Source organism: Fukomys damarensis, unplaced genomic scaffold, assembly GCF_012274545.1.
Source record: "Fukomys damarensis isolate Sample0158 unplaced genomic scaffold, DMR_v1.0_HiC HiC_scaffold_21, whole genome shotgun sequence".
Lineage (NCBI taxonomy): Eukaryota > Metazoa > Chordata > Mammalia > Rodentia > Bathyergidae > Fukomys > Fukomys damarensis.
Window position 1 is genome coordinate 32,892,620 of NW_022900933.1, and position 26,647 is coordinate 32,919,266.

The 26,647-nt window shown below is 36.0% G+C and overlaps 1 protein-coding gene across 1 annotated transcript in view; it reads left to right on the forward strand.

Moving 5' to 3' along the window:
* The window catches only part of Unc79 (unc-79 homolog, NALCN channel complex subunit), a 211,737-nt gene that overhangs the window by 129,413 nt on the left and 55,677 nt on the right, over nt 1-26,647 (forward strand). Inside the window, exons 34-40 of the mRNA XM_033766768.1 lie at nt 4,060-4,167; nt 7,571-7,687; nt 10,165-10,248; nt 13,813-13,915; nt 16,116-16,256; nt 19,542-19,580; nt 26,513-26,625. Coding sequence (XP_033622659.1) covers nt 4,060-4,167; nt 7,571-7,687; nt 10,165-10,248; nt 13,813-13,915; nt 16,116-16,256; nt 19,542-19,580; nt 26,513-26,625 — 705 coding nt within the window. The remainder of the gene's footprint in view (nt 1-4,059; nt 4,168-7,570; nt 7,688-10,164; nt 10,249-13,812; nt 13,916-16,115; nt 16,257-19,541; nt 19,581-26,512; nt 26,626-26,647) is intronic.

The window sequence follows — 26,647 nt, forward strand, 5'->3', positions numbered from 1 at the left end:
TGTTTTTTTTTTTTTTTTTTTTTTTGGTCCTCCACCTTTTAGCTGTTTATTGCCATGGTCATATCACAAACCTTGTTATTACAAATAACCACAGTCTTTCAGTAGTCTTGATTTTAATCTCTTAGTCTCTGATTACCATTCTCTCTCTTTCCTTATTTGTCCTATTATCTATCTTCATCTTTCCTCTACTTCCTGTCCTCTCGCCTCACTCACCTTAAAGTCAAGTTATAATTATAATCTCTCCCTGCCTATACCTTTGCTTTTTCATATTTGTTTGACTAAATTAAGCTCTCTATTTACCAGTACACTTGCACCCATTAGGTGAATGTGATTAGGAAAAAAAAAAACACATAATGTTGACTTACTCAATTGAATTTCATGACCTTAAGCTTTACCTGGGCCCTTACAGCTACCTGGCAGTCATACCATTTTCTTTCTTTTTTTTTGGTACCGGGGATCGAACTCGGGTCCTTGTGCTTACAAGGCAGGTGGTGGAACCACTGAGCTAAATCCCCAGCCCACCATTTTCTTGATCCATATTTCTATTATTTCAAATAACAATTTCATAGTTACTTTTCACTCCAAACTTTCAATAACTTTTCTTATTTGATGTCATCAGTAGGAATTTCCATACCTTTCTACCTCCTCCCTTCCAGCATCTGCACTTATATATCCAGACTTTTTTTGCTGTGTTCCTGTCCAAGATCCTGTTTTGTCTATATTTCCTATATTCTACTCAAAGATATAAGCTCCCCATATGCTCCACTTTTTCTTCCCTTTTGTCTTTCTAAAGGACTCTTGATTTGAGTATATAGACATTATTTCTCTCTCTTTATTAAAAAACAAACCAGTTTTCTTTAGCACAATTCTCCTATTATTACTATTTCCAATTTTCTCCCATTGTATTCTTTCTAAAAATCACTTGTGAAGCTTTCATTCCCACACCACTACCATTATTATGCCTGTTAAGATTACCAAGGACCTCTATTGCTAAATCCAGTGGCCAGCTCTTAGATCTTATCCTCTGACATGTCTACAATATTTGATTTAGTTGATTGCTTCCATTTCACTTGGCCTCCAGGATACGGTACTCTCTTGGTTTTCCTTTTATTCAGTGATCATGCCTTCTCAATCTCTTTTGTTAGTTCCTCCTTGTCTCCCTAATGAAAGAGTGCCCTGGGCTCTCTCTTCTTGATCCTTTTCTCTATGCATATTCACTTTATTAGTGAACTTATTTAGTCTTACACCTTATGCTTTGTTTGTCGTCGAAGCAACTGTCAGTTACCTATTGCTAGAAAAATGCCATGTAATAATCAGCAGCATACAACAATATATATTTAAGAGTCCTTTGGTTATCTGGGGTTTGGCTAAGCTAAGGTTAGGCTCAGCTAGTTGGGTGGCCACGCTCTGCTTCCCATGCCTGCCAGCCTCTTCTAGGCACCACGAGGCCTGGGAACATTTTCCCATGGAAATAGCAGAGCCACAAGAGATCAAGCCCATTTGCCCATGTACTTTTCAAGCTTTTGATCACATTATGCTTGCATACATTTTGTTAACCAAAGCAAACCAAATGGCTGAACTGAAGCCAAGAAATGCACTCTCCCTCTGTATGAGTAGGAACTTGAAAATCACAGTGGATTGACATCAATTCAGGGAGTGAAGAACTGGGACCACATTTCTCAAATATTGGGTGGGCTGTATTCATACTAAAAAAAATCTGTTGGTCATCTGAAATTAAAATTTAACTGAGAATCCTTTATCTGGCAACCTCAATCTACTTTCAAAACATCCAGAATGTGACATCTTCTTAGTACATCGATTGTTCTACCCTGGTCTAAGCCATGAATATCTCTTACCTGACACTTCTAAAGCCTCCCAACTGGTCTCCCACCTTCTATCCTTACTGCCTTCATGTCCTCTCAACACAACAGCTACATGAGCCTATCAAATATGAGAGTATACCTTCTAGTGGCTCCTCCTGTGTTTAATATTAACATATCAAATCCTCTGCACCAGCTGGTCCCTCAACCTGGAACTGTCCAATAGCTGCTGGGCCCACTCCTTAACTTCGGGCTCCCAGTGAAGCCATCTCTGGACTATAACACACCTTTCTACCTTTACCTGGCATCTTGATAACTCTTTCTCTCCTCTGCTTCTCTTCTACAAAGAATTGATCTTCTAACATACCTTCTAATGTACTTTTACACATATTATTGTTTATCTCTCCCTACAAAAGTGAAAGGCAATAATTGTGTCTGGTTTGTTCACTGAATCTATTCCAATTGACAAGGAGAGTGCTCACAAATATCTGATGAATGAAAGGATAGTACAACATTTTGTGCACATCAGTATAAAAAGCTCAGTATAAACGTGTTAAGCAGATACCTGTGTTCAAATTTTTGTCTTAAACTGTATATAAATAAAAGTCTTTATAGCATGAGGACTGAGAAAAGATTGAAGAGTCTTATTATACTAGTAATTGTTAATAACTTTCTTACAGTAATGGTATTTAAGATTATAGATACATGAAGGATTTTAATAAGTGTATAAAAAAACTACAAAAGTCATAATAATCTTCCAAAGAATTCTTGAAAATTAGCTTTAAGCTTTCTCATTTTAGTTACTGGTGGGATTATTATGCCATACTTGCAACATACATAGAATGGAGGCAGACGAGGACAAGAGCAGTAATTATACATGTTTTGGACTTATCATATTGGGAGGATACAGAGAGAAAAAATATCTATTTTTAGTATCATGATGACAGCAATAACTTAAAATTAGTAGTTATTTTATGCTTTGTAAGCAGGCTTGGGAAACTTTACAACAGCTATATGTTTTTATTATCAAGAACATATTAATATGGCAGCCATAGTTATTCAGAAAGACTTCTGAGAATAAAAAAATATGTGTTCTCAAATCAAACTCAAAAATTTTCTTTTGGACCCTCATCTAGCATCTGTTTGACTTTTATTTCTGATGGTTCACCAAGGTTAATCAATCATAGCAGAGAATATTTAATTTGTATGTGCATAAGAATGTGTGGTAGATTGCTCTGTGGAAAGAAAAGAAAAAAGTTGGCACCCTGAAAAAGATGAGGGAAAAATACTTTTAAGCTTAAGCGCTTGAAGCTTTTTAGGTTGGATATCCCTCATGGACACCACCATGTCAGGGTAGTAACCCCAAGTCAGCACCATGCTCAGTGAGCGTGCTCATTGCCTAGTTTTGCTGAACATAGACGAAGATGTTTAAAGAGCTTTGGGAGGTTTGCTATGACAAACCATTAAACTTTTCAGAAAGTTTTCTAGCCAGTCTGTAGTTACCTAGAATAATGTGGGCCGGGTTGTTTCCCATTACTGATAGGCAAATATTATATGCAGGAAAGATTTCTCTGTAATAATAAAGAAACAGTATAGTTTCTTTTTTATTTAACTAATAAAATATAAAATCTGAGTATTTGACATTACATACAGTGTTTGCTTTTAAATTACTTCTGGTTCAGCAAAGTTTATAGACATATAAACAATTACATTATAGTGTGATAATTTTGGAAATGGTTAAGGACAATGTGTCTGTAATTACATAAGAGCGTCACCTGACCTGGTGTTTGTTTTCATTTGGGAGGAAAATAGGGCCCTGGAAGTCTCCTTGGAAATAGACTATTCTATATGAATTGAGACATATATGATAAAGAGTACACTGCCAGATGAAGGTGGAGATAGGTGGAGTGGAATATGTAAACATCTTTATTAGATGAAAAATTTAGTATGGGAGGATTAACTGACTAGTCAAGGACACGCATTGTAAACATTCTCAGTTTTAGCTTTGTAATCATGCTATCGATCTCTAAGAGTCATATCCATAGATGCAGAATGTAATGCAGAATCAGTTCTCTATGGAACTTTGAAACCATTATGTATGCTATTCCCTTAATCATAGCGTCAGAAATTGTAAAAAGATTTGAGTGGGTATAGTATGCAAGAGGGAAAAAGATGGAAAATCCTCTTAAACTTGTTTTTCCTAAGTATCCTGAGTTTTAAATAATGTTTCCATTTGTAGATCCCTCTACTAAAGGACTTTCAACTTTGGAAATGCCTCGAGAATCTTCATCTGCTCCTACATTAGAAGCAGGTGTGCCAGAAACAAGTAGTCATTCCTCAGTATCAAGTAAGATGTCCTCCAGTGATCATTTCACTTCTGCATTGATTTTAGACACAGTCTGCTGCATTGTTTTCAATTTTGCAATCTTGTTTCATTTTTTCCTTTTTTAAATGTTATGGTAGCTCTTTGGAGACACTATATTATATGCTTCATGAGACCTTGAGGCATAGCATGGCCCACTTTTGTCCAAGTATCTGATTACAGATATAGTTACTGACTAGCCAATAATCTTAATTTGTTGAAGGAGAATCACTGAATTTTATCATTCAATAAACTAAAACCTATCTATTATAACCTGAACATAAAACACGGCTCTGGTTATACAGTGTATGCAAAGCACTGTCCATAGTAGGATTGTACATGGAACATATTTTAAAAATTTAAGTTACTTCTAACATTGACAATATTTTATCTAGGTTATCATATAATAAATTTATCATATGTCATGCTCTTACAGTCATGACTGAATCTAGCATTTTTGGAATGGAAAATTAAAACAATATGGCATTTTACAGGTTCTATAGGAAGCTGTCATTTTGAAACTGCCTCTTGTTGTGGGTCCTAGACTTTGTCTGCAAGATGCTTGAATTCCACTGAGGTTTCATTAGGGTGCCACCTCTGTCAGTGGAGTCAGAAAGACTTCAATATGGAAATTTTTTTTTTTTTAGGGTACTGGGGATTGAACTCAGGACCTTGCACTTGCAAGGCAGGCGGCAGCGCCACTGAGCTAAATCCCCAGCCCAACATGGCAAATTCTTAACAGATATCAGAGATACATAAAGGTGCAACTTGTGCAAACCTGTGTCACATGTGTTGACAAATTTTGTGTCCCATGTAGGTGCTAGCTGAGGAGCTAGTTAATTTTTATTTGACCATCTTTTGAAATGAGAAAAAGCCAAACAAAGATCTTAACATAAATGCTGGACTGGTAGTATGAAACATCATCATCATCTTCATCATCCATTCATTTATGCATTCATTCATTCAGAAGTTATCTATTGTCTTTTGTTCCAGGCATTGTGTTTGGCACTGAAAAAAAAGTGGATAAATAAGATGCCCCTTGTTCTTAAGCTTGCAGTCCTAACGGTAGCAATAGCTACCATTTATTTGACACTGATCATATGCACTGTACTGAATGGTTCATGGTCATTATTATTTGATCTAACCCTTAAGTCAGCACTGGATGGCAAATTGTCAATCCCGTTTTATAGATTGGGAAACAGAGATTCTGAGAGGCTAAAATGACTTGCTTAATATCATATAGTTACTAAATGATAAAGATGGGAGTTGATGCTATGTGTGTTAACTTCTGAGCCCAGATTCTTTTTCACTGTACCACACTGTTCAGGAATAATTCAGAATCAATTGTGATAGAGATTATAGAATTTCTAAGAAATAATTTCCAAGTTGTACTTATTTGTCCTTTGGTAGCAAAGAATGGCTAGTTCTAACCCTAAGTGTTCTTTTTTTTATAACAAAAAATCTATTTGATAACATGATGAAATCTCAAGTTTTAAGTTCAAATTCAGTATTAAAATCATGAAAAGTCATCTAAAAACTGAATTCTAGTTAGAATTTAAAGTAGATATAATTTTAGATATTCAGAAAAATGTATCATAAAATAAATGTATCAAGCTCATCATGATCCCAGAGTCATGACTGAATATAGCCTCTTTGGATTTAGTTTATTAGTGTATCATTAGCTTTCCACCTTTCCCCTCCTTGCCATTAAAAGTGTGCACTTTCTGCTTCTTGGAGACATAATGCCAGGTGCCTTAAAGGCTGAGCTAACCATGAAGGATTTTTTCTCTCAGAAATTCTGTTGTCTTTAAAAACAATTAAAAGAGGCTGGTGATGTAGCTTTGTGGTAGAATGCTTACCTAGCATGGGCAAGGCCCTGGGGTTGATCCCCAGCACTGCAAAGATCAAAACACAAACAAGTGAAAAAAGAACCCAGAACAAAACTGAGAATTAGACAAATTATTGTGTTACTGTTTTTAAATCCTTATCTGAGTCTGTAAGAAGCTACTAATGTTTAAATTTGTTAAATCTTAAAATTTTCTGGTTTTGAATTTTACTTAAAGTTGTATTTTTAAAGTGAATTATAAAATTAAATTTTACCAATCAACAACTAAAATCAGAGACATTTAATATTAAGTTGGTTAGTCATCTCCCTGTTCAGTGAATATGGACTCCAAGATATAAGACTTCCCATCATGCTCTTTTCTTGCTCAACAAGCTGACTATTTTGTAACTAACTATGCCGTGACCATAAACCAAACAGCATGCTAATTACATTAGAAATAATGTTACAATTGATTTCACTTCACACCAAGTTGGTGTCATGGTATCATGATTGTGAAACCTATGTATAACATTTAAGGTTTTCCAGGGGCCATATATGCATCCTGATTTCTACCATCCTTTTCTAGGTCGTGCAGTTCATAGCTTGGGTTTCTGAAAGTGTACTTATAAGAGAGTGAAAAAACATAAGTTGTCAAATAGCCAGATGTTTGGGGCATGTAGAAAACCTGCTCTGGTGATGCTCTGTCTCTTGCGCTGGGCTGGTTGGTAAAGATTGGTGGTACTGCTCTCAGGGAAATAGGAGCAAAGGAGCTAGGCAGTTTTCTAACTGACCGATGTATACTAGCAGACTGCTTTTTGTTGTTTTCTGGTTTGAAATGTTTATAATTCACTAGCATGATATTTGTCAATGCTTAATCACAGGGTAACAATTTTACTATTTTTTTTAAACAAAGATGTGTACTATAATATTCTTATGGAATGTTATTTAACTCACATATGAAACCCCATACAGAGATTGGGAACCGTGTTAAATTTGGAGATGATATGTTTTGGTTTTAGGACCACTTGAGTTGCTGATTGGTTCCAAATAACTTGATTTCATTTGCTTTAATTTCTGTCTCTAAAAACTGGAGTTGATATGTGTCATCCTACTCCACAATACACACATGAACACACATACCAGTCGGGGACCTAATGGGGATATGATGAAGATTGAAACTATGTATGCACAAGCCCCATTAAAGAAAGTTAAGCTATAAGTTCAAACTTGCATTGTCTATTTTAAATCCTTTATGGAATATGGCAGATATGTAAATAAAGTAAATGAGAATTGTTATATTTCATTCAGTTGTAACTGGGGAACTGGGATCACTACAGGCTGCAGATCACTGCTACAGAGCCCTGTTATTATCTATACCAAGTAAAGAGAAACATTTGGAATAGCAGAGATCTTAGTTTTTTGCTTGGATAAAAGCATATCATTTACCAAAAATTATGAACAGCTAATGAAGATTCAATTAAGATTCATATGGATGTGTAGAGCCTTTGTGTGCTGTAGAAATTTATTTCCCCTAGTAATCATCTCCTAATTTCCTTCATATAGCTCAGTATAGGCAGATGAAAAGGGGATCCCTGGGAGTTCTGACAATGAGCCAGTTAATGAAGCGACAGCTGGAACATCAGTCTAGCGCCCCCCATAACATCAGCAACTGGGACACTGGTGGGTCAAGCTTTTTCTTCTTGTTTTACTTTCAGATTAGCTAATGCCACTTTCTCTGTGTCCATTCTGCTCCCTTGTTAAGAAATAAATGTTCTCTCATACTCTTTGGTTCAAATACTTTTAAAAAATTAAAGTAATTAATAAATTTATTTAAACTTTCCAAATATTCCAGAGTAAGCCGTTCTTCCATCTAGGCTGGTCCAATGTTTTCTTCTAAGACTTAGAGTCCAAATCTTAGGTTATTGGTCTGGGGAGGAGGGAATGGAACTATGATTTCATGATGTTATTTAAAAAGAACACACACCAGATTACCAAAATTCTCTTTTATAAATTTAAAGTACCAAAAATAAAGGAGTATTAATAGTAGTAATAATAATACTAACAAATGTCAGCTTAGTGAAGCCATGATCTGCCAGTAGGTTTGGGAATATGAGTTCTGTGTTTTAGCCAGCAGGGTCACCAGCTTGCAGCCGCACACCCTCATGCTCATAAGATGGAACTGCATCTAACCTCAGTTTTAAAGTAAGAATTGACTGCCATAACATGTCCATTTTAAACATGATTGTTGCATTTTCTAAATTTTGTTACCACATTCTGCACATGTTCTGCCTTTTTAAGCCAGTAGTACTATCACAATCCTCTTTTAAGTGCCTGCCTTTCCTTTTTTTTTTTTTTTAATTAAATGGGTCATTTGAGTTAACAAGGTTATATATGTGAGAGTACTCTGAAGCATACATATACTATGTAAATGTAAGATTTTATTATTGTGATTTGCTCAGAGCAAACATGTGGACTCCTAATACCAGGGTTATTAGTACTTTTTGGTTATGATTTTATGAGACTATTTCAATATTCTTCCTTACAATTAGGAGTTACAATGTCCACAAAAACAAAATCTTGATATTTTGCTATTTTTTGAAATAATAATATTTATATATATATTCATATATGTCACCTTGTTTGTCCTATTATTCTTTAGAAACAAAGAGCTCATCTAATTAATTAAATCCCACATATCACACCCAAACCCACATGTAATAGTTTCAATTCTCCCAGACTTTTTAAGGTTAACATTTTATAGGTTCAGCATTTTGTTTAGTGATATGTGGGAGTAAAGTGTTAATACCCAGAAGCCAATAGGCAAAGGAGAGAAGGAAAAGGACACTGGATAGCTAACCTCAAGAACTTGTTTGATTTGGGTAAAGTCTTTCCATCTGTACCAAAGAGGACTGTGTTTCTGTCTTTATTAATGCGAGCTAAGGATGGCAGCTTTCATTTGGCTATATCTCTCATTAAATGCCCAGGTTGTCCTGGGGGTTTTGAAGATTATTTTACCACATTATTGTTTCTTGTAACAAGTAGCTCAGCCTAAGCTATTTTAGTTCTGACTATAATTACTACCTAGTTTGATAGACTTAGGGGAGTTATAAAAAGATCAGGTAAGCTGATCTTAATTTACAATCTGAATATTAATCTATAAAAACCCACATAATGCCAAATAACCCATTTAACTGAATTTTTCACTTTTTAACTAGACTTCATTCGACCTTGTTCATGTCACTCTGGTTTCTCATTTAATATTTCCCATTTACGTACTGTCTGAATTTCTTTCTCCTGAGTGTTCTTGGGCTTGTTTCCATCTTCCAAGTTGGTTGTCTAATCTCCAATTACTGTAGAACTTCATCTTCATATTTTTATTTTTTTTATTGGTGTTGTAAAAAAGTACTTCCCATGTCTGAGCCCAGAGGAAGAGTATATGAATGTGTAATATGATGTCAGGTGCATGTCACCTTAAACCACATATGTTGACTCAGTGACTCACTGGTGCCCACAAGAAGAAATCTGGTCATGTAGGCACACTGAGAAAGGCAGCCTAAAACATAGGTCACCTCAACATGCACCAGCTCACTTAGAGCACCTGCCTCTGCTCTGTCATTGCATCTAGTTGACTTATTTATTTGTCTATTGTTTCATGAGAACAAATGTTCCTGAAGCCCCTCTCCTCCATTTCTGCTTCTGCCTATTATTCCTGTTCTCCATCTCTGTGTCAAATGATGTCATTTCCTTCTACCAGGTCCACATGTTTTCTTTATCAACTTTCTGATCATTACCCAAAATTATCACTTTTGTACTTATTGATTTGCACAAAACACTTCTTTCATGGCCACGAGATTGGCCCTTCATTTCATACTAGGAGAGACAAGATTTATACTTTTTTGAGATGGGCTGGGATATAGACTTTTTTGGGGGATAGTTTTGAATGTTCTCCTGCTTTCCGATGTATTTCTTTTAACTGAATGCTAAGTTTGTAGACAAACATCAAACCCTAAAATGTAAGATGCATCATTTAAATATTAATAATAAATAATAATAATGACAAAAACATGGCCCCAAGAGGTTACTGGTTATATTCATTGTACCTGTGAATTGTACTAAACTGACCACACTGAAGACTGAAATGCTCTATTTATCCACAGAACAGATACAGCCTGGGAAACGCCAGTGTAATGTGCCAATGTGCCTAAATCCTGACCTGGAGGGACAGCCATTGAGAATGAGAGGTCAGTTGAGTTTCAGAATTTTAGACTGTAAAAGTTGAAAAACTGTATGTGGCCATCACTGAGTCACCCAGCAGGTGCTAAAACCTTTTGTTCGGCAGCTTCATGAAGTAGATGGAATGGGAATGCATGGCATCTCATCTTTGAACATGACTAACAGAAAGTTCTTCCTTATAGTGACTTTCTAACCTTTGGAGCCACACAAAACAAGTCTGCTATCTCTCACAGTGTGTTTTTTTTTTTTTGACATTTGAAAATAACCAAGCAACAGTTGATTATTCTCTCATTTCTAAGCCAGATATTCCTGCATCCTTCAGCATTCCTTCTAACATTTACCAGCTCTCCATATAACTCCATATCTACTTTTCTGAATGTTGTCCAGCTTATTTATATTTCTTCTAGAATGCTGAGATCATAGGTGAGCAGCTTCTTTCTGCTATCTGAGATGTATTATGAAAATTTACTTTTTATGCTGCACACGGGAGCAAGCTGTGCATAAATCTGTGCTAAGATCAAAAAAATTTTATTTTCAGAATTCATTCCTGTGAATTTTAACTACTGAAACAGTTGTTCTTTTTAAAATTCAGAAAACAACCTATCATTGGTAAAACACACACACACACACACACACACACACACACACACAGAATTATGACATCTTGAGATTAGTCCCTTAAATAATGCAAACCTGTTTTATTTTAAAGGCCATATTACTGTTTTGTGAAGAAATATTTATCTCTTGCTTTCCTAAACATTCCTTTGACAGTGAGTAGTAATTTTAGCCTCAGTCAGATGTAAGACTCTTCTCATCTTTTCATCTATGGGGCTAGGAAAAGCTTTTTTCAAGTGAAAGTCTGAGTAGTTGAATAAAGTTTTGGTGCTTATTTAGGATCTGATGATTCAATAGCAGTGCAAGAGAGGCAAAGTTAGCAAAGGAGAGCAAGTCAGTCCTTTTATGGTGAACAGAGCAGTGCATTAGTGCAACTGGATAATTGATTGTGCTTTAAGACACCCACTCACATTTTGTAGTTTTGTCCGTCTCTGAGATTCCCAAAGGGGCTTTTATCAACATCTGCATCTTTGAAGGTGGGCTTTCTGGATATTTAGGAAGGGAGCCAGTAGGGGTAGTCTCAGAAGTGTTGCCAGCAACTGGGTGAATATAGGTGCTTCCTTCAACACTGCACACTTAGTTGTGACTCAGCTACAGGAAAGGTAGCTGAGGTCTGGTTTCATTTTTTGCATTTCCCACCTTGTACATACTCTTTGTTCCCACTTCAGTAGCAGGACTCAAGAATCCACTGATTCAGTGAATGTAACCCTATAATATGCCTGGTAAGTTCATCTGTTTGCTTAAACAGATGACTGTGACAAATATTCCATCGGACATTCTATGCTATCATATGGAAAAAAAAACCAAACAAACTACAAAATGCTACTGTCAAAAATATTTCTTCCTTTGGTAATGATTGTTTTGAAACCACCAAAATGACTGAGTCCTTCTCTTTTCTTGACTAAAGCTGTGATTACTATATAGCAGTAATTGGCAATTATCTTGTGAGAGCCTTGACCCAGAGTTTTTTTTTTTTTGTATTGTTTTGTTTTGTCTTTTGAGTTTATTGGTACTTTTTAAGTATTCAGTACAGTTACATTCATCATTGGGATCTTGTACCTTTATGTGTCAGATCTTGGTTCTCATTTTTCCCTGTACCTCTGCCCTCCCTTTACGCCCTCCACCCTTCCCTATTTACAGAGACTTTGTTTCCATTTTTTCCTTTTCTCATATTTTTTCTTTTTCCTTATTTCCTTTCCCCTACCCTTCCCACTTCCTCTACACCTTTAGCCCTTTTCTTCCTGTTTCACATTTTCAGTTATACAGTTTGGATCTTATTTAACACTTTTAGTTTTTCACACCAGAGAAACTATTCATATTTACACATGTGTCTTATGACCCAGAGTTGTTTTTGAAATCACTTTCTTATGCTTCTAGTAAGACTGTAAATGTATCGCCATTTACCATACAGGCTGAACTTTTCTACCTTTAGTGGCATTTTGGCATCTGACTGATACGGTCTGTCAGGGTTCAAGAGAGGCAGAGTCCTGCATTTGAACTTGGTGTGCTTCAGTTTCTTTGAGCAACTTCATGTCTTTTATCTTGGCCTACTTCTTGCCTCTTCTACTATTGATCAAGTTATACTTAGGCTTACAGTAGTCACAGCAGCATCTTTATGAAAGAATCAGAGATTCTTTGGTTAGTTATATACTTAGGTATTCTTAGGAAAGAATGTTATCTCAAAGAGAGCTGATAAATATAGTAGTAAAATTTGTATTCTACTTGGGAGTTTAGTAAGTGACATAAAGATATTTCCAGATATTTTTCCTTGTGTTTAAGTTTGCAGACTTACTTCTCAAAAGTACATTTTTCAATCTTTATTTGGACAAAGGGCTCTGTAGTATGGAAGCATCGTGATTTTTTTCAAAGCTTCAGGATCATTTTTTCCTCTAAGACTGAAAGACAGTGCCCATTTGGCTAGGTTTCTAAAAAATTTAATTTTTATTCTTTTGAAATGAATTCTATGAATCATTATTATTCTCCTATTTAAGAAGAGAACATAGTTTTATTTTTTTCAGCACAAGGTTATCAGCTCCTTCTTGAGAGACAGATTATTTAATGACTTTTTTTCTGACTTCTTTCTTGTTTGAAGAATTCAGTCTCAGTTATTACTTTGTAGAATAGAACATTATTCTGGATTGTCACTTTGGGATTCTTTTCAAATGCCTCATCTGCACAGTTCCCTGAGAATCTGTCCAGCACTGATAGCTTTATTAATGGAGAACACTTTCCCAACTCTCTGCATTTACTCATTACCAGAAGATTGCTAAGACTCTTGCCTCAGACTTCTCTGAAGACATCAAAACCTAAAGTTTTAAACACTGTGGAGTTGACCGGCTGAAGTGGAGTGAGTCATGGAATAGTGTCTTCAAAACACTTGATGTTTCATTCATAAATACTTCAGTTGGAAAAGTGAAGTGTTTTTGCTTTGGCACTTGCGATAGTTCCCCACATTGAAAACTGCACTGATATTTCTTAACTCAAATATCTCCTGTTGCTATGTGTGTGAAGTTCTGTGATCTTATTCCCTTCCCAAATTAGCAACGCTTTAATGTTAACATTCGTGTTTTTAGAATTGCAGTGTCATATGAGTAGCTTCCACTTATGCCTAGCAAATAAGGGTGTTAACAGACTTTGGGGGTACCTTAGACTAGATTACTTTGGTTGTTCTCTTTGTCCTAGTAACTTATTGGCGCATCTGAATTCTTTCAGATTTTTTTCAGAATCAAAGAGCAAAGGAGAATTGGGTGTCTAGCTCTTAAGTCGTAGAAGCAGAAACCAATCACTGTCTTTCTTGACGTCATTTTACTATTGAGGTCTTTCCGTGATGCAGTTGTGATGTCCAAATCATGGTCATGTGAATGTCATCTCTGGAAGGTTTGGAAGAGCAGAGTACGGGCTCTCCTAGCCCAGAAGATGCCCTTTATTCACCAGTTGTCTCTTTGCTGCTTACCCAGGTGCCACTAAATCCAGCCTACTCTCCGCACCCAGCATAGTGAGCATGTTTGTGCCTGCACCCGAAGAATTCACTGATGAGCAGCCAACGGTGATGACGGACAAGTAAGGTCACATGGTTATTTTTTCACCACATTTTTAGAATTAGAGTTTGGTCACCAGGGCTATGAGAATGTATGAGAGGAAATATGCTTTGCTTGTAAATTGTAATTTGTTCTTTAAAAGGCTGTAGCCATAACTGTTGGTATGTATTTATGATTTCAGTGTGCATGTAATAGCTGTATTATATGAGCAGCTTTTCTTTGTGCTTAGGCATTTTCATTTGGACAAATTAAAATAATATCACTTACTAGTCATGGCAGTAATTTCACGCCAATAAAATTGCTCAATTAGAAACTTCAAATTCCTGAATTGAAAATGAAGACGAGACTTCATCCTTACTCCATCCTGCCTGTAGAATCATTCTCTGAATCTCAATCTGCTGATGTCATCTCCCAGCTTGTCAACTTCCAATACTCCCAGATTTCTCCTAGGATAAAGTCCAAATGCTGTAGCTTATTAGACAAGCCCTTTAGCTTGTAAATGAAAGTACCAGTAAAAATGAAAGTACCATTCCTCAACTCTTTCCCTATCTCCTAGCCCTTTCCATAACATTGCTGATGTGTTCTCCCTTCTTTGACATCATAGGTATCCTTCTATTTGAACTTTCTCTCCTTGAAGATATAGGTGAACTCCTATTCGTGCTTCAAGACCTAGTTTTAGTCAAGGTTTACCTGATTCCATAAGGCAGAATTAGTCATGCCATTCTCGAACTTCTTGTAGCATCTGGTACATGCCTATTCTAGCCTTACCACATGTATTTATTTGTTTAAGAGTACATGAACATGTTCTATAATAGATTGTGAATTCCTTAGGGACCAGTACCTTTTCTTCTATATTTTATACTATAAGCTCCCTGTATAATGCTGGTCACATAAATCCTTGTTTAGTGAGTAAGATAAAGAATAAAACTTATAGGATGTCAAGCTTGGAGAGATCTCCTTGGACTAGGGAGGCAACTCGGGGGCTGGGAATTTAGCTCAGCGGTTCAGTGGCCTGCCTTGAAAGTGCAAGGACCCAAGTTCAATCCCCGGTACCAAAAAAAAAAAAAAAAAAAAAAAAAAAAAAAAAAAAAAAAAAAAAAAGGCAACTCAAACTACAGCTTGAGTAGTCTTCTGATAAAAGGAGAGGAGGGAGAAATGGAAGGGACTGGTCTGAGTGTCCATGCTGTTGGCCACCCATCACTCACTCGGTAATGGGCTGATGGGCATCACTGAAGAAGTGAAGGTGCCTGTCTTATACAGCTGCCTTGGAATGGTCACATGGAGAGCGACCTGTGAGGGCTCTGCTTGGCTCCTACTTATATAATTTCCGTGACTCATGTTCTCCTGACCCCAAGTCCCAATCTCCTAGTTGTTTCTGCAGGCACTTCATTTGTCATTTTCTACTTACAAATGTAAATTCTATATGTTAAAAAAGCAATTTGTAAGAAATTTTTTATCCTCTTTTTGGCTTATCTTTAGGAGGTTTTCAGATGGAACGGTCACAGTAGTAATCACAGTTCTGGTTCCCTTTCTATTCCTAGATTTATTTTTCACTTTATAAAGCTGTTCATGTTACAAAGCTGGTGTTAGTTGAGTTGAATTAAATGGAACCTAAATTAGGAAACTCCAAAGAGAAGTAAGTTGTAAGTTACTTAAAAGCAGGTGCCATTGTTTGTGTTTTTACATATTATGCTCAGTAGGCCTAGTAAATTCATAAAACTGGTCTAAATTAGTAGTAGAGAAGAGACTCAATCCAGACTCCCCAGGATTTCTAGAGTTCACTTTCGTTCCCTGTCTCTTACTTACAAATACAACATTTTGGGAGGAAAATTTCTATTCATGCCTAGGCAGTTTTCATTTTTAATTTTGAGAAATGAGAAAGTATCTAGTTATTGACTGTTTCTAGTCATAATTTCACTTGCTTTAAATTCCAGCAGCTTCCCACTATTGTGGTCCAATTGATGCTCATTCGAAAAGGGAGCAATGACTCATATGTAACCAAATGCTTGTAAATTCAAAGTGTTTTCAGAAATCAAAGCAACTTTCACATTCTCGTGCATGTGTGCTGTGTGTCTGTGATGATGGTAGCCCTGTAATCTCTGGCTTACTGTTGGAGTGGGACAACTAACTGGCTTCCTTTTGGGGACTTTTCTAAGACCCATGGTTGTATGTTATATCTTCAAACCGTAACTGACTTTCACAGAAATATTCCTCATTTGCAGATGTCATGACTGTGGAGCCATTCTTGAAGAATATGATGAAGAAACCCTTGGGCTGGCCATTGTGGTCCTTTCCACATTCATTCATTTGAGCCCAGACTTGGCAGCCCCGCTGTTGTTGGATATAATGCAGTCCGTGGGAAGGTGAATGTCAGCTTCTGTTTTGTTTTGGTAGGAAACAGCCTTACTTAAATAAAAACCACCAGAAGGGAGGGCAGGGACAAGGGGAAAAGATGAGAATCAAGACCTATCATGTAAAGATACAGGATCCCAATAACGAATGTTAACTGTATTGTATACCTAGATTGTACCAATAAACTCAATAAAAAGAATAAAAAAAGAAAACACCAGTAGAAAAGTGAAACAATCAGTTACCTTGTAAGTGCTTGTGGTCTGTGGGATCGATTCAAACTAATTAAAAAAACTGAATGGACTGATCTTTTGATTGAATTCCCAGCTGCATAAAGGTGTGTGCCTTGACCTCAGAATAAAGTTAGAGAATGCTGCACTGAGAATACATTACTGTTTGTTCAGGTTATTGTTCTCTAATGTGTACAGCAGTACATGGAATTATCAGTAGTCCATGGTAAGCACTGCCATTATTATTGTATTACTGTTATCATCATCTCTCTTTATCGATTTTGAGATGGGTTCATGAGACATTTTGTAATCTCAAGGAAACCTTACTTAACCCTACAATTTAGAGATTGTATGAAGGGATAAATATGAATACAGCAGTTTCACATTTCTGACTCAAAGGTACACATTTTGAGAATCCAACTTTCAGTCTAAGGGTAAATGAAGTTTAGTGCCTTTGAGTGTTTAGGCAAATAAATTCCTTTTAGACTTTAGAAGTTAAATGATGTACTTCATGAATATAAATAAAGTTGCAATTCAGTAACAGACTGAACACAGCCTGTAGGAAGGAAATGAGTTAAATTCTGCATGGATTCATGAAGTTTCTAATCTGTGCTAGCACAGTGCCGGGTGCTTTGGACCACAAGCATTAAGACCGAGTTCCTGCCTCCAAATAGTCTGTGCCTTAGTTGTTGAAAAAGATGTTAAGCGTGAAATCACTGAGTGGTCATAGAAGGTAGGGCACGATCAAATTCCATAAAGAGTGTGCAACAGAAGTTCAGAATGGAAAGATTTCTTAGAGGTGTTCTATGGAGGAGGTAGGACAAGAACTGAATTCTGCAAATTCCTGCCATTTCAGGGAGGGAAAAGGAATGAATCTTAATGGAGCTAGAATGTAACTAAATGAGAAGAAATATTGACTTAAAATTAACAAAATAGTAAGAACTAGACCCCAAAACTGTATGACCTCATTATCCCCACTAAATTATTTTTGTAGTATCCTTGGAATCATATAGGCAAGACAGTATAAAGTTAAGTATAACTATTCCAGTTCTAAACTTCAAAATAGCCAATATGCAAATTAAATGAATATGGGAATGTAGAGAAACAAAAGAGATGAATTAATTCATTAAAACCTTTGATTATGAACAATCTTAGTAGTGGTAAACAAATACATTGACTATCAGCAATACTTGTGGGGTTGAGAGCTTTTATTAATACAGAGTCATAATTCCTACTATCACTACTTTTTCGTTGGATGGGTTATCATTTTCTTGATTCAGCTGATCTAAATAGATAATGTATTAGTCAGCTTTACTGTTGCTGGGCTATTATCCCAATTTATAACTTAAAGGTGGAGAGGTTAATCATAGTTCAGGTGATTCAGTCCATGGTTGGCTATTTCCAAGATAGAAACATCATGGTAGAAGGGTATGGCGAAGGACAGCTGCTCACGGCTTGGCAGCTAAGAATCAGAGGGGGAGAGGAGAGAAAGGAGGGAGATACACTCTCCAAAATCCCCGCCCAGGGACATGGTTCTTCCAGCCAGCCTCACCGCCTATCAGCACATTTAGCTATGGGCTCATTAGTGGGTTAAATGAGCACCTCCAGGATCCAATCACCTTCTAAAAGGGTTGCCTCTAAATACAGGAGACTCTGGGGTACATTCCAGATTTAAACCATAACAGATATAAAGAGGGGATTGTTTTTGTTTTTTGTTTGTTTTAATGTAAACAAGAATAATCCATGTTCAAGTATTGTGAAAAGTTAGGATGGAAACACATGAGCTTTGAAGAAAAGCAGGGAAAATCAGTAACAGATATGCTTTATTGTATTTACATATACCTATATTTAAATATCTGTCTTCTTTGGGTAAGCTAGCAAGGGATGAGGGAAGTATTTTATACAAACTGCCATAATTCTTAGCAACCTTAATTACCAAAGCTGCCAGGAACACAGACCCAGCGGTCCCTTAATTCAGGGCTTCCTCATGCCTCAATTACACTGTGAAAACAGATGAAATTATGTAGATTTATAAGGACTTGATTAATTTATGCTAGTTACAATCACAGACACTATTCTCAGAGGGATCCAAAAGTCTGTAAACTCAGTATAACCCTTTCTTTTATTGCTCAGGTTTTTCCATATGATTTTATATTTTGTTCTCTACTTGGAACCCTGTTAAACTCTCATTTTCTAGGTAAATCCTTTAAAGTAATATTTCCCATACCCTTAATTACTGTTTAGTTCTTTTGCCAGTGTTTATTTATTCATTGTAAAGCACCAGCATAAGAGGGCCCATAACCAAAGCAACTGTGAATGGTGTCTGGTGCCAGTGGCTGCTGGAGTGGCTGTTCTTTTCCGAACAGTTGTTGGCTCAGCTGACAGTTGTACGAAAGTACATAAATTTATAGCATTCTGCTTATTGGTTTCTTCAATGTTTTACTCATTAAGGTGTATTCTAAATCTACCAGTTTTGTAATTCTCTTTCTACTTAATGACCTATGGAACATTCCCATGTATAAAGAAACATATAATCATACAGTTCAAAAATACATGTTACATATTGACTACTTAATTTAATATACTGTTTCCCTTCTTAATATGACAGATTTTTCTTCTCATCACTTCAATTCAACAGCTACCTGGCAAATACCTTTGTTGTTATTTTACTGTCTTATAGAAGTTTTTGCAATTTTTGTTTCAGAGCCTGGAGACAAGGAAATGAATTTGAGTTGCATTACTATAGGGATGGACTGGGCCAAATGTTATTCTGGCATCTAACTAATCTGGTTACAGAGGTCATTTTGTAGTTTGGCTGGGTGAAAGAAAACAATTTTTTAATTGCATGCCACTCATAGAAATATTTGACTTAACACAGCAAGCAGGGTTCAGAGACTGGACTAAATCTAACCAGGGTCACTGACCACTGAGTGGGCCCTCTGTTCCTGGTAAAAAGAACTGTCAAAAATATACATGTCTCCCCATCTAAGCATGAACCACAACAGGTCCTACTTCAATGCTAATGAAAACTTAAGATATTCATTTGACTCTCTTTATTTTATTTCCTAGATTGGCATCCAGCACTACCTTTTCTAATCAAGCAGAAAGGTAAGATCCTAAGTATGTTCAAATCTCACTGTTTTTTTTTTCAACCACCTGTGCATATTTACCTCATTTCTAAAACACTAGTGTATCTTCAGTGTAAGAAATATAGTTGGTTCCAGTTGTAGCTCTAGAGAGCATTAGTTGTTTGATTTACATTTATGCCTAGATTTCTTTATGCACTCATTTTAGTCAACGAATACTTTTAAGCCCACCTTGTACTAGATACTTAGGTTTTAATTAGGGGCTTATTGACATGATTCCTGCCTATATGCTGCCTGCCTTGCAAGTGCACGGTTCCATGTTCAATCCCCAGTACCATATGAGACTTGAGGTCTACTAAGGAGACCAATGTGAAATTTTCACACAAATTTGTAATTGTAAACTGTGCTAAATTCTTTGAAGAAAATGTGTAGAGAGATTTATATAACATTAATTCATTCAACAAGCCCTTATGGAGCTGTTACTTGGTTACTCAAGATGTAAAAAGGCAAATCCTGGCTTTCATGGAATTTATATTCCAGTTGAAGAAAGAGAACAAGGAAATTACCTAACAAAAAATTGGTAATGTAATTTAATAACATTTAGTACTAAGTGCTATAGAAATTAATCAAGTCCAGGTGATAGAGAGAAACTGGAGGTGATATTTAAAAATAATGAGGGGGTGAAGGGAGGGCAGGGACAAGGGGAAAAAATGAGAACCAAGACTTGTAATGTAGAGGTACAAGATCCCAACAATGAATGTAACTGTACGGTATCCCTAAAATGTACCAATAAACTCAATTAAAGCTGAAAAAAAATATAATGGTCAAAGACAGCCTCTCCCGGGAAGTGATATTTGAACAAAACCTGAATAAAGTGAAAGAGTAAACTATGTAGCAATTTATGGAAAAACATTCCAGGCAAAGGGAACAGCAAATTCAAAGGCTTCAAGTCAGGAAAATGCATGGTGTATTTGGGAACAGACCAATGTGGCTACAATGAGCACAGAAAAGGGTCAGGAGATGAGGTAGACATGGTAGTAAAGAGCCAAGCCAGGTAGAGCCTTGTAGATTAGAGATTAGGAGTTTAGCTCTTACTAAATGAAGCAAGGAGCCACTGGAGCAAGGAACAAAGGCTTTACCCCATGGTTTTTGGGGTTTTTTTTTTGGGGGGGTTGATTTTTTGAGACAGGATCTCACTATGTAGTTCAGACTGCTCTGGAACTCACTGTGTAGCCCAGGCTGGTCTTGAACTCACAGTGATCCTCCTGTCTCAGCCTCCTGAATGCTGGTATTACAGATACGAGCTACCATGCCCAGCTTTACCCTATGTTTTGAAAGGATCATTCTTTAATCAAAATTAGACTCAAAGAGTGCAATGGTGGTTGCTAGTGGCTGTGGAACTATGAACGGGCATAAAATTTCAGCTAAGCAGCAACACAACACTGAACCTATAGTCAACAATAGTATATGGTACACTTAAAATCTTAAAATAGATTTCATGTTGTATTCTTTTGAGAATAAAATTTAAAATGCTTAAAATGAAAAATTAAAAACAAAAGAAAGGATCACCTTGACTTATTACTAACATAGGTCATGGAGATCAGAGTGGAAGCAGGGAAACTAGTTTGAAAAACCATTTCATTGTGCAAGTAAGAGACAGTGGTCGCTTGTTTTCAGATGTTGAGAAATTGTCACATTAAGAATATAGTTTGGAAATACTTTGAAAGTAGAACCAACAGAGTTTGCTGATTGGATGTTAAGTGTGAGAGAAAAGAGGCAAAAATGACTCCCAGATTTGGGGTAAATTTACTGAATTTCCTCATCTGTAGAAGAAGGACAGTAACATATGCCCTTCCTGTGCCACAGGGGTATGTTCTGGCACTCCCAGCGTGTACCACTTACTAAGACAGGCAAGCCTAAGTGGGAGCTGATGGCATGAGTGGATGTAACTCACTAAATGCTGAATTTACTAGTCACATTCTAGTTTGAGTAGTCATAAGGAAAAGGAGGAGGAAAAGGCTTCCTTTAAGATGTGACATTTTAACTAGGATCTGAAAGAAATGAGTTGAATTTAACTGCAAATAATTATGGAAAGAGCATGGGCAAAGCTCCTAAGATAGTAAAGAACATAGTATGAGGAAGAAACCATAAAAAGGGCAATGTGGCTACAGCGCAGAAATGCAAGCTCTTGCTAAGACTAGCTTGCCAGATTGTACATAGCTTATAAACACTAAATATTTTGGGCTTGATTATAGCAGCAGTGGGAAAGCACTGAAGGATATTTAAACAGTGAGGTGTGTGTGTGTGTGTGTGTGTGTGTGTGTGTGTGTGTGTGTGTGTGATGTAGAAAGATTATTTTGGCAATATAGTGTGATAGAGTGAGAGAACTAGAGGGCAGGAATACATGCCATATGTAACGTTGGTTACACTGATCTCTTTCTGTCTTGGTTTTCTCATCTAGAAAAGAGAGATTACTAGCATATTCCCCTTTTGTGTCACAGAAGTATTTACTGTGAGGTCCAAGTGACAGTTTGTGTGATGTATAACTGTGGCAGGTCCTACAAACATAAAATGACATTAACATTGTATCCACAACTGAAGATTTTAGAGTTCTTTGCTTTCTTTCTTTTTCCCTTTTTGGGCATAGAATTTTTAAAAGCTTTTTTCCCTTAATATTTGAAGTATTATAAAAAATTTTAAGTATACAGTAAAGTTGAGAGAATTTTACAGTGAACACATATACCCATCACCTACTTTCTACTTTTTCTGCATTTTATTTGTTTTATCACATATCCATCTATGTATCCTTTATATCTACTTTGTTTGGATTAATTTCAAAGTAAATTTCAGACAGTATATTTCCCCCATATACTTCAGCAAAGTTGGTATTAACTAAAGTTCAATTTTTGTATATGGTTGTTTCTTTTCTTCTAGTTTATTGAGGTATGATTAACAAAAGGTACACAAAATGATGTTTTTATATATTACACTGTGGTTGGTGCAATTAAGCTAATTGATAAATTCATCATCTCAAATATTTACCTTTTTAATTTTTGGTAAGTGGGCTGGGGATTTAGCTCAGTGGTGCCATGTCTGTCTCACAAGCACAAAGTCCTGAGTTCCATCCCAGGTACCAAAACAAAAACTTAAAAAAAAAAATACTTAAGACCTACTGCGTTAGTTAATTTCAAGTGAATGAATCATTATTATTAGTGATAATTAATTACCATGCAATACTCAATATGGTTGTTTCTTTTGTGAAATTTACATACAGGTAAATATAAAAATCTTAAATGCACATTCACTGAGTTGTAACAAATTTGTATGCTTGCATAACCCAACCCTCTGTACAAAACATTACCAGTGCTGAGCTCCTTCCTGCACTTTTCCAGTCAGTCTCTCCTTCCACAGAGGCAAACATTATGATTTTCTTTTCTACCACAGATAAATTGCACCTTTTGCAGTACTTCATATAAATGGACTTTTACTGTATATGATTTGACTTCTTTACTTATCAGTGTTTTGAGATTTACCTATATAGTTGCTTGTCTCTGTAGTTCGTTTCTTTTAAAGACCCGAATAACATCCCATTATTTTATTTATGTAGTTTATTTCTTATTAAAGAACTTCTGAGTTATTTACTTTTGAGCAATTACAAATAGAACATTATTATACATGTCTTTCTGTAAAAAAATATTTTATTTCTCTTGGGAATGAAATTTAATTGTCTCACACACAGGATAGATACATGTTTAAGTATCTTTAGCTTTATAAGAAAATCCCAGAGGGTCCTTTCTATAAAGATAGTTATACCATTTCTCATATATGAAATTGTGTTGCCATTTTATATTCCCATATCAATATCTAAGACTTTGGGTTATTTCGCATTCTTGCCTAATTTTGGTGTTGTTAATCTTTTTTATGTTAGCTTGTCTGGTGGGTATGTAGCGGATGGGTATTTTGTTGTAGTTTTAATTTGCATCACCTGATGGCATTTTTTCACATGCTTATTTACTCTTTGTAATATTCTTTTGTGAACTATGTTCTCAAATATTTTGCATTTTAAAAAATTGGGTTGTTGTCTATTTAGTACAGAATTGTAGGACTTCTTTATATATCCTGAATACCAATCCTTGGTTAAATGTTTTGAGAATATTTTCACCCAACATGAGGCTTACCTATTCCTTTTCTTTTCTTTCTTTCTTTCATTTTTTTTTTTTTTTAAGACAGGGTCTCACTATGTAGTTGAGACTGACCTGGAACTCACTATGTAACACAGGCTGGTCTTGAACTCATAGCGATCCTCCTGCCTCAACCTCCCAAGTGCGCTGGTATTACAGGTGTATGCCACCACACCCAGCTCCTATTCCTTTTCTTAATGGTATCAATTTCTGAGGAAATTTATTTATTTATTTATTTTGGTACCAGGGATTGAACTCAGTCCTTGTGCTTGTGAGTCAGGTGGCAGCACCACTGAGCTAAATTCCCAGCCCTTCCTAAGGAAATTTAAAAATAGATGAATTCTTATTTATGAAAAAATTTTAAAAATTGGGTTGCTTCTGATCATTTACTCAAGACAACTTTGTTTACTTTCAAGGCAGATATTGTCCAGTGTTTCCTTCTAAGTGTATGGTTTTAGCATTTATAATTGGCATCTACATCATCAGTTTCAAATTAATTTTTATTTATGGTGTGAGGTGGGGTTCCCTTTCATCCATATGAATATCTAGTTGCTTCTGCACCATTTTTTATTTTTATTTATTTATTTTTTGAGGGTACCGGAGATTGAACTTGGGTCCTTGCACTTGCAAGGCAGGCCACCGAACCACTGAGCTAAATCCCCGGCCCTTTGCACCATTTTTTAAAAAGCCTCTTTTCCCTTTGGATGTTTATAGTGTTCATTAAATTAAGGCACCATATCATGACAGGCCTATTTCCAGGCTTCCTATCTTGTTCCATTGAACTACACCGATCTTCTTGTTGATCCTGAAGGTAGTTCTACACTGTCTTCATTCAGTAGCTGTGTTGTAAGTTGTGAGGTTACATAGTATGAGTCCTCCAACTTTAGTCATCTTTTTCAAAACTGGTTTGAATATCTAGATTCTTTGCATTTCCATGTAAAATTTAGAATACACGATGATTTCTTAACCAAAAAGCCTGCTGGGATTGTACTCAAAATATAAATCAGTTTGGGGATAACTGACATAGGAATAATAAAGCTTCCAAAGCATGAACATGGTATACATCTCCATTTCAAAAGATTTTAAATGTTTTCAGTAATATTTTAAAATTTAAGGGCCAGGGATTTAGCTCAGTGGTGTTGCTACCTGCCTTGCAAGCACAAGGTTCCAAGTTCTAATCCCACCCACGTATCTAAAATTTAAATATAGAGGTCTTGTACATCTTTGTTAAATTTATTCTTGAAATTTTTGTTTTGTAAAAATATAAATGGAATTTTGAAAAATTTCATTTTAACTTTTTGCTGCTTGTATATAAATATAAATTAATTTTTATACTAATATTGTATCCTAGATAAATTCACTTCTTAGTTCTAAAAGTTGCTTTATAGATTTCTTACACTATGAGGTTATATGGAGAAACATCATGTCTGCAAGCAGTAATAGCTTTGTTACTTCCTTTCTCAACTTTGGCCTTTTCTTTTTATTACCTTATTGAAATGACTGATACATTAACAGAGATGTGGGAGTAGGCATTCTTGCTTTTTCCCCTCTATCTTACAGAGAAAATATTCAGTATCTCATTATTAGTTATATTAGCTATAGGTTTTTCATAGGCACCCTTTAGCAAATTAAGGATGTTTCCTTTTATTCCCAGTTTCTTGGTTTTTTTTTTTTTTTAAGTCCTGGGGGTGTGCTGAACTTTTGTTGAATGTATTTCTATATACATTGAAATAATCAAAAGGTTTTTTGACGTTATTCTTTAATATATTGAATTGTATCCATTGAATTTTGAATAATTAAACTATTCTTACATTTCTGATACATACTACTTGCTTGTGATGTACCATTCTTTTAATCTATCATTGGATTCAATGTCTATGAGGAGCATTGGTCTTTTCTCTTTGCATTTAAAAGTTTTCCTTCTATATTTTATTTTGATAATGGCTTTGTCTGACTTTAGTTTTAGGGCTATGCTGGCCTCATAAAACAAATTGGTAAAGGGTCTCTTCTCTGCTCTCTGAAAGTTATTGTAAAGTTTAGGGTTATTTCTTTCCAAATAAGGTTTTTGGTCTTATTCCAGCATTTCAGAGTACACATGGCATACGGTGGCAATAATTGATATAATAAAACAAGCAGGACTTTTCACCCTTTATTTGTTTGGGTTCTAATTTCTTCTTCTGATAACTTACCCTTCAGAAAACCTGTCTTCTGGTACCATGGTTTAAGAAACAGAACCACATAAAATTCTTTTGACTCTCCTTTTTGACATGCATTAAGTATATAATGGATGAAGGGGAAATGGAACCTTTGACAGTCTTACCCTTTTTACAAGTACCAGCTCACATGCCCCAAGAAAATTTCCTTGATCTCCCAGTGGGAATGAACATCTCCCTTACGGCAGTTTTCCTCAGAACAGTTCTCCCAATAGCCAAATACATATTCTTGGGAGGATCTTGCTGATAATCTTCACACAAAGTTCTAATTCTGATTGCTCTGGACATGTGACCTTTGCAGGCCTCCTTTTCCTCTGAGGCCCTGGAACCTTCCTATATACTTTGTGAGAGGTGGACTAAGTCATTTTGACATTTCATGGTTTTCTCTAAAAAATGTGTTGTTAATAGGAATCAGGCTTGGCTAGATTATTTCAACTCACTGATGAAAATAACAATGGGATATTGCACAAGAAGATGGGGATGTAAATGCCTAAGCTCTGAATAAGTGCATGCTCATTGCCATGATTTCCCACGCTATCTCTCTCCCTATTCAAACACAGCATGATGGTCCCTGGCAATGCAGCAGGGGTGGCCAAGCAGTTCCTGCGCTGCATCTTCCATCAGCTGGCCCCCAATGGCATCTTCCCACAGCTGTTCCAGAGTACCATCAAAGGTAAGGTGCCCAGAGGTTCCAG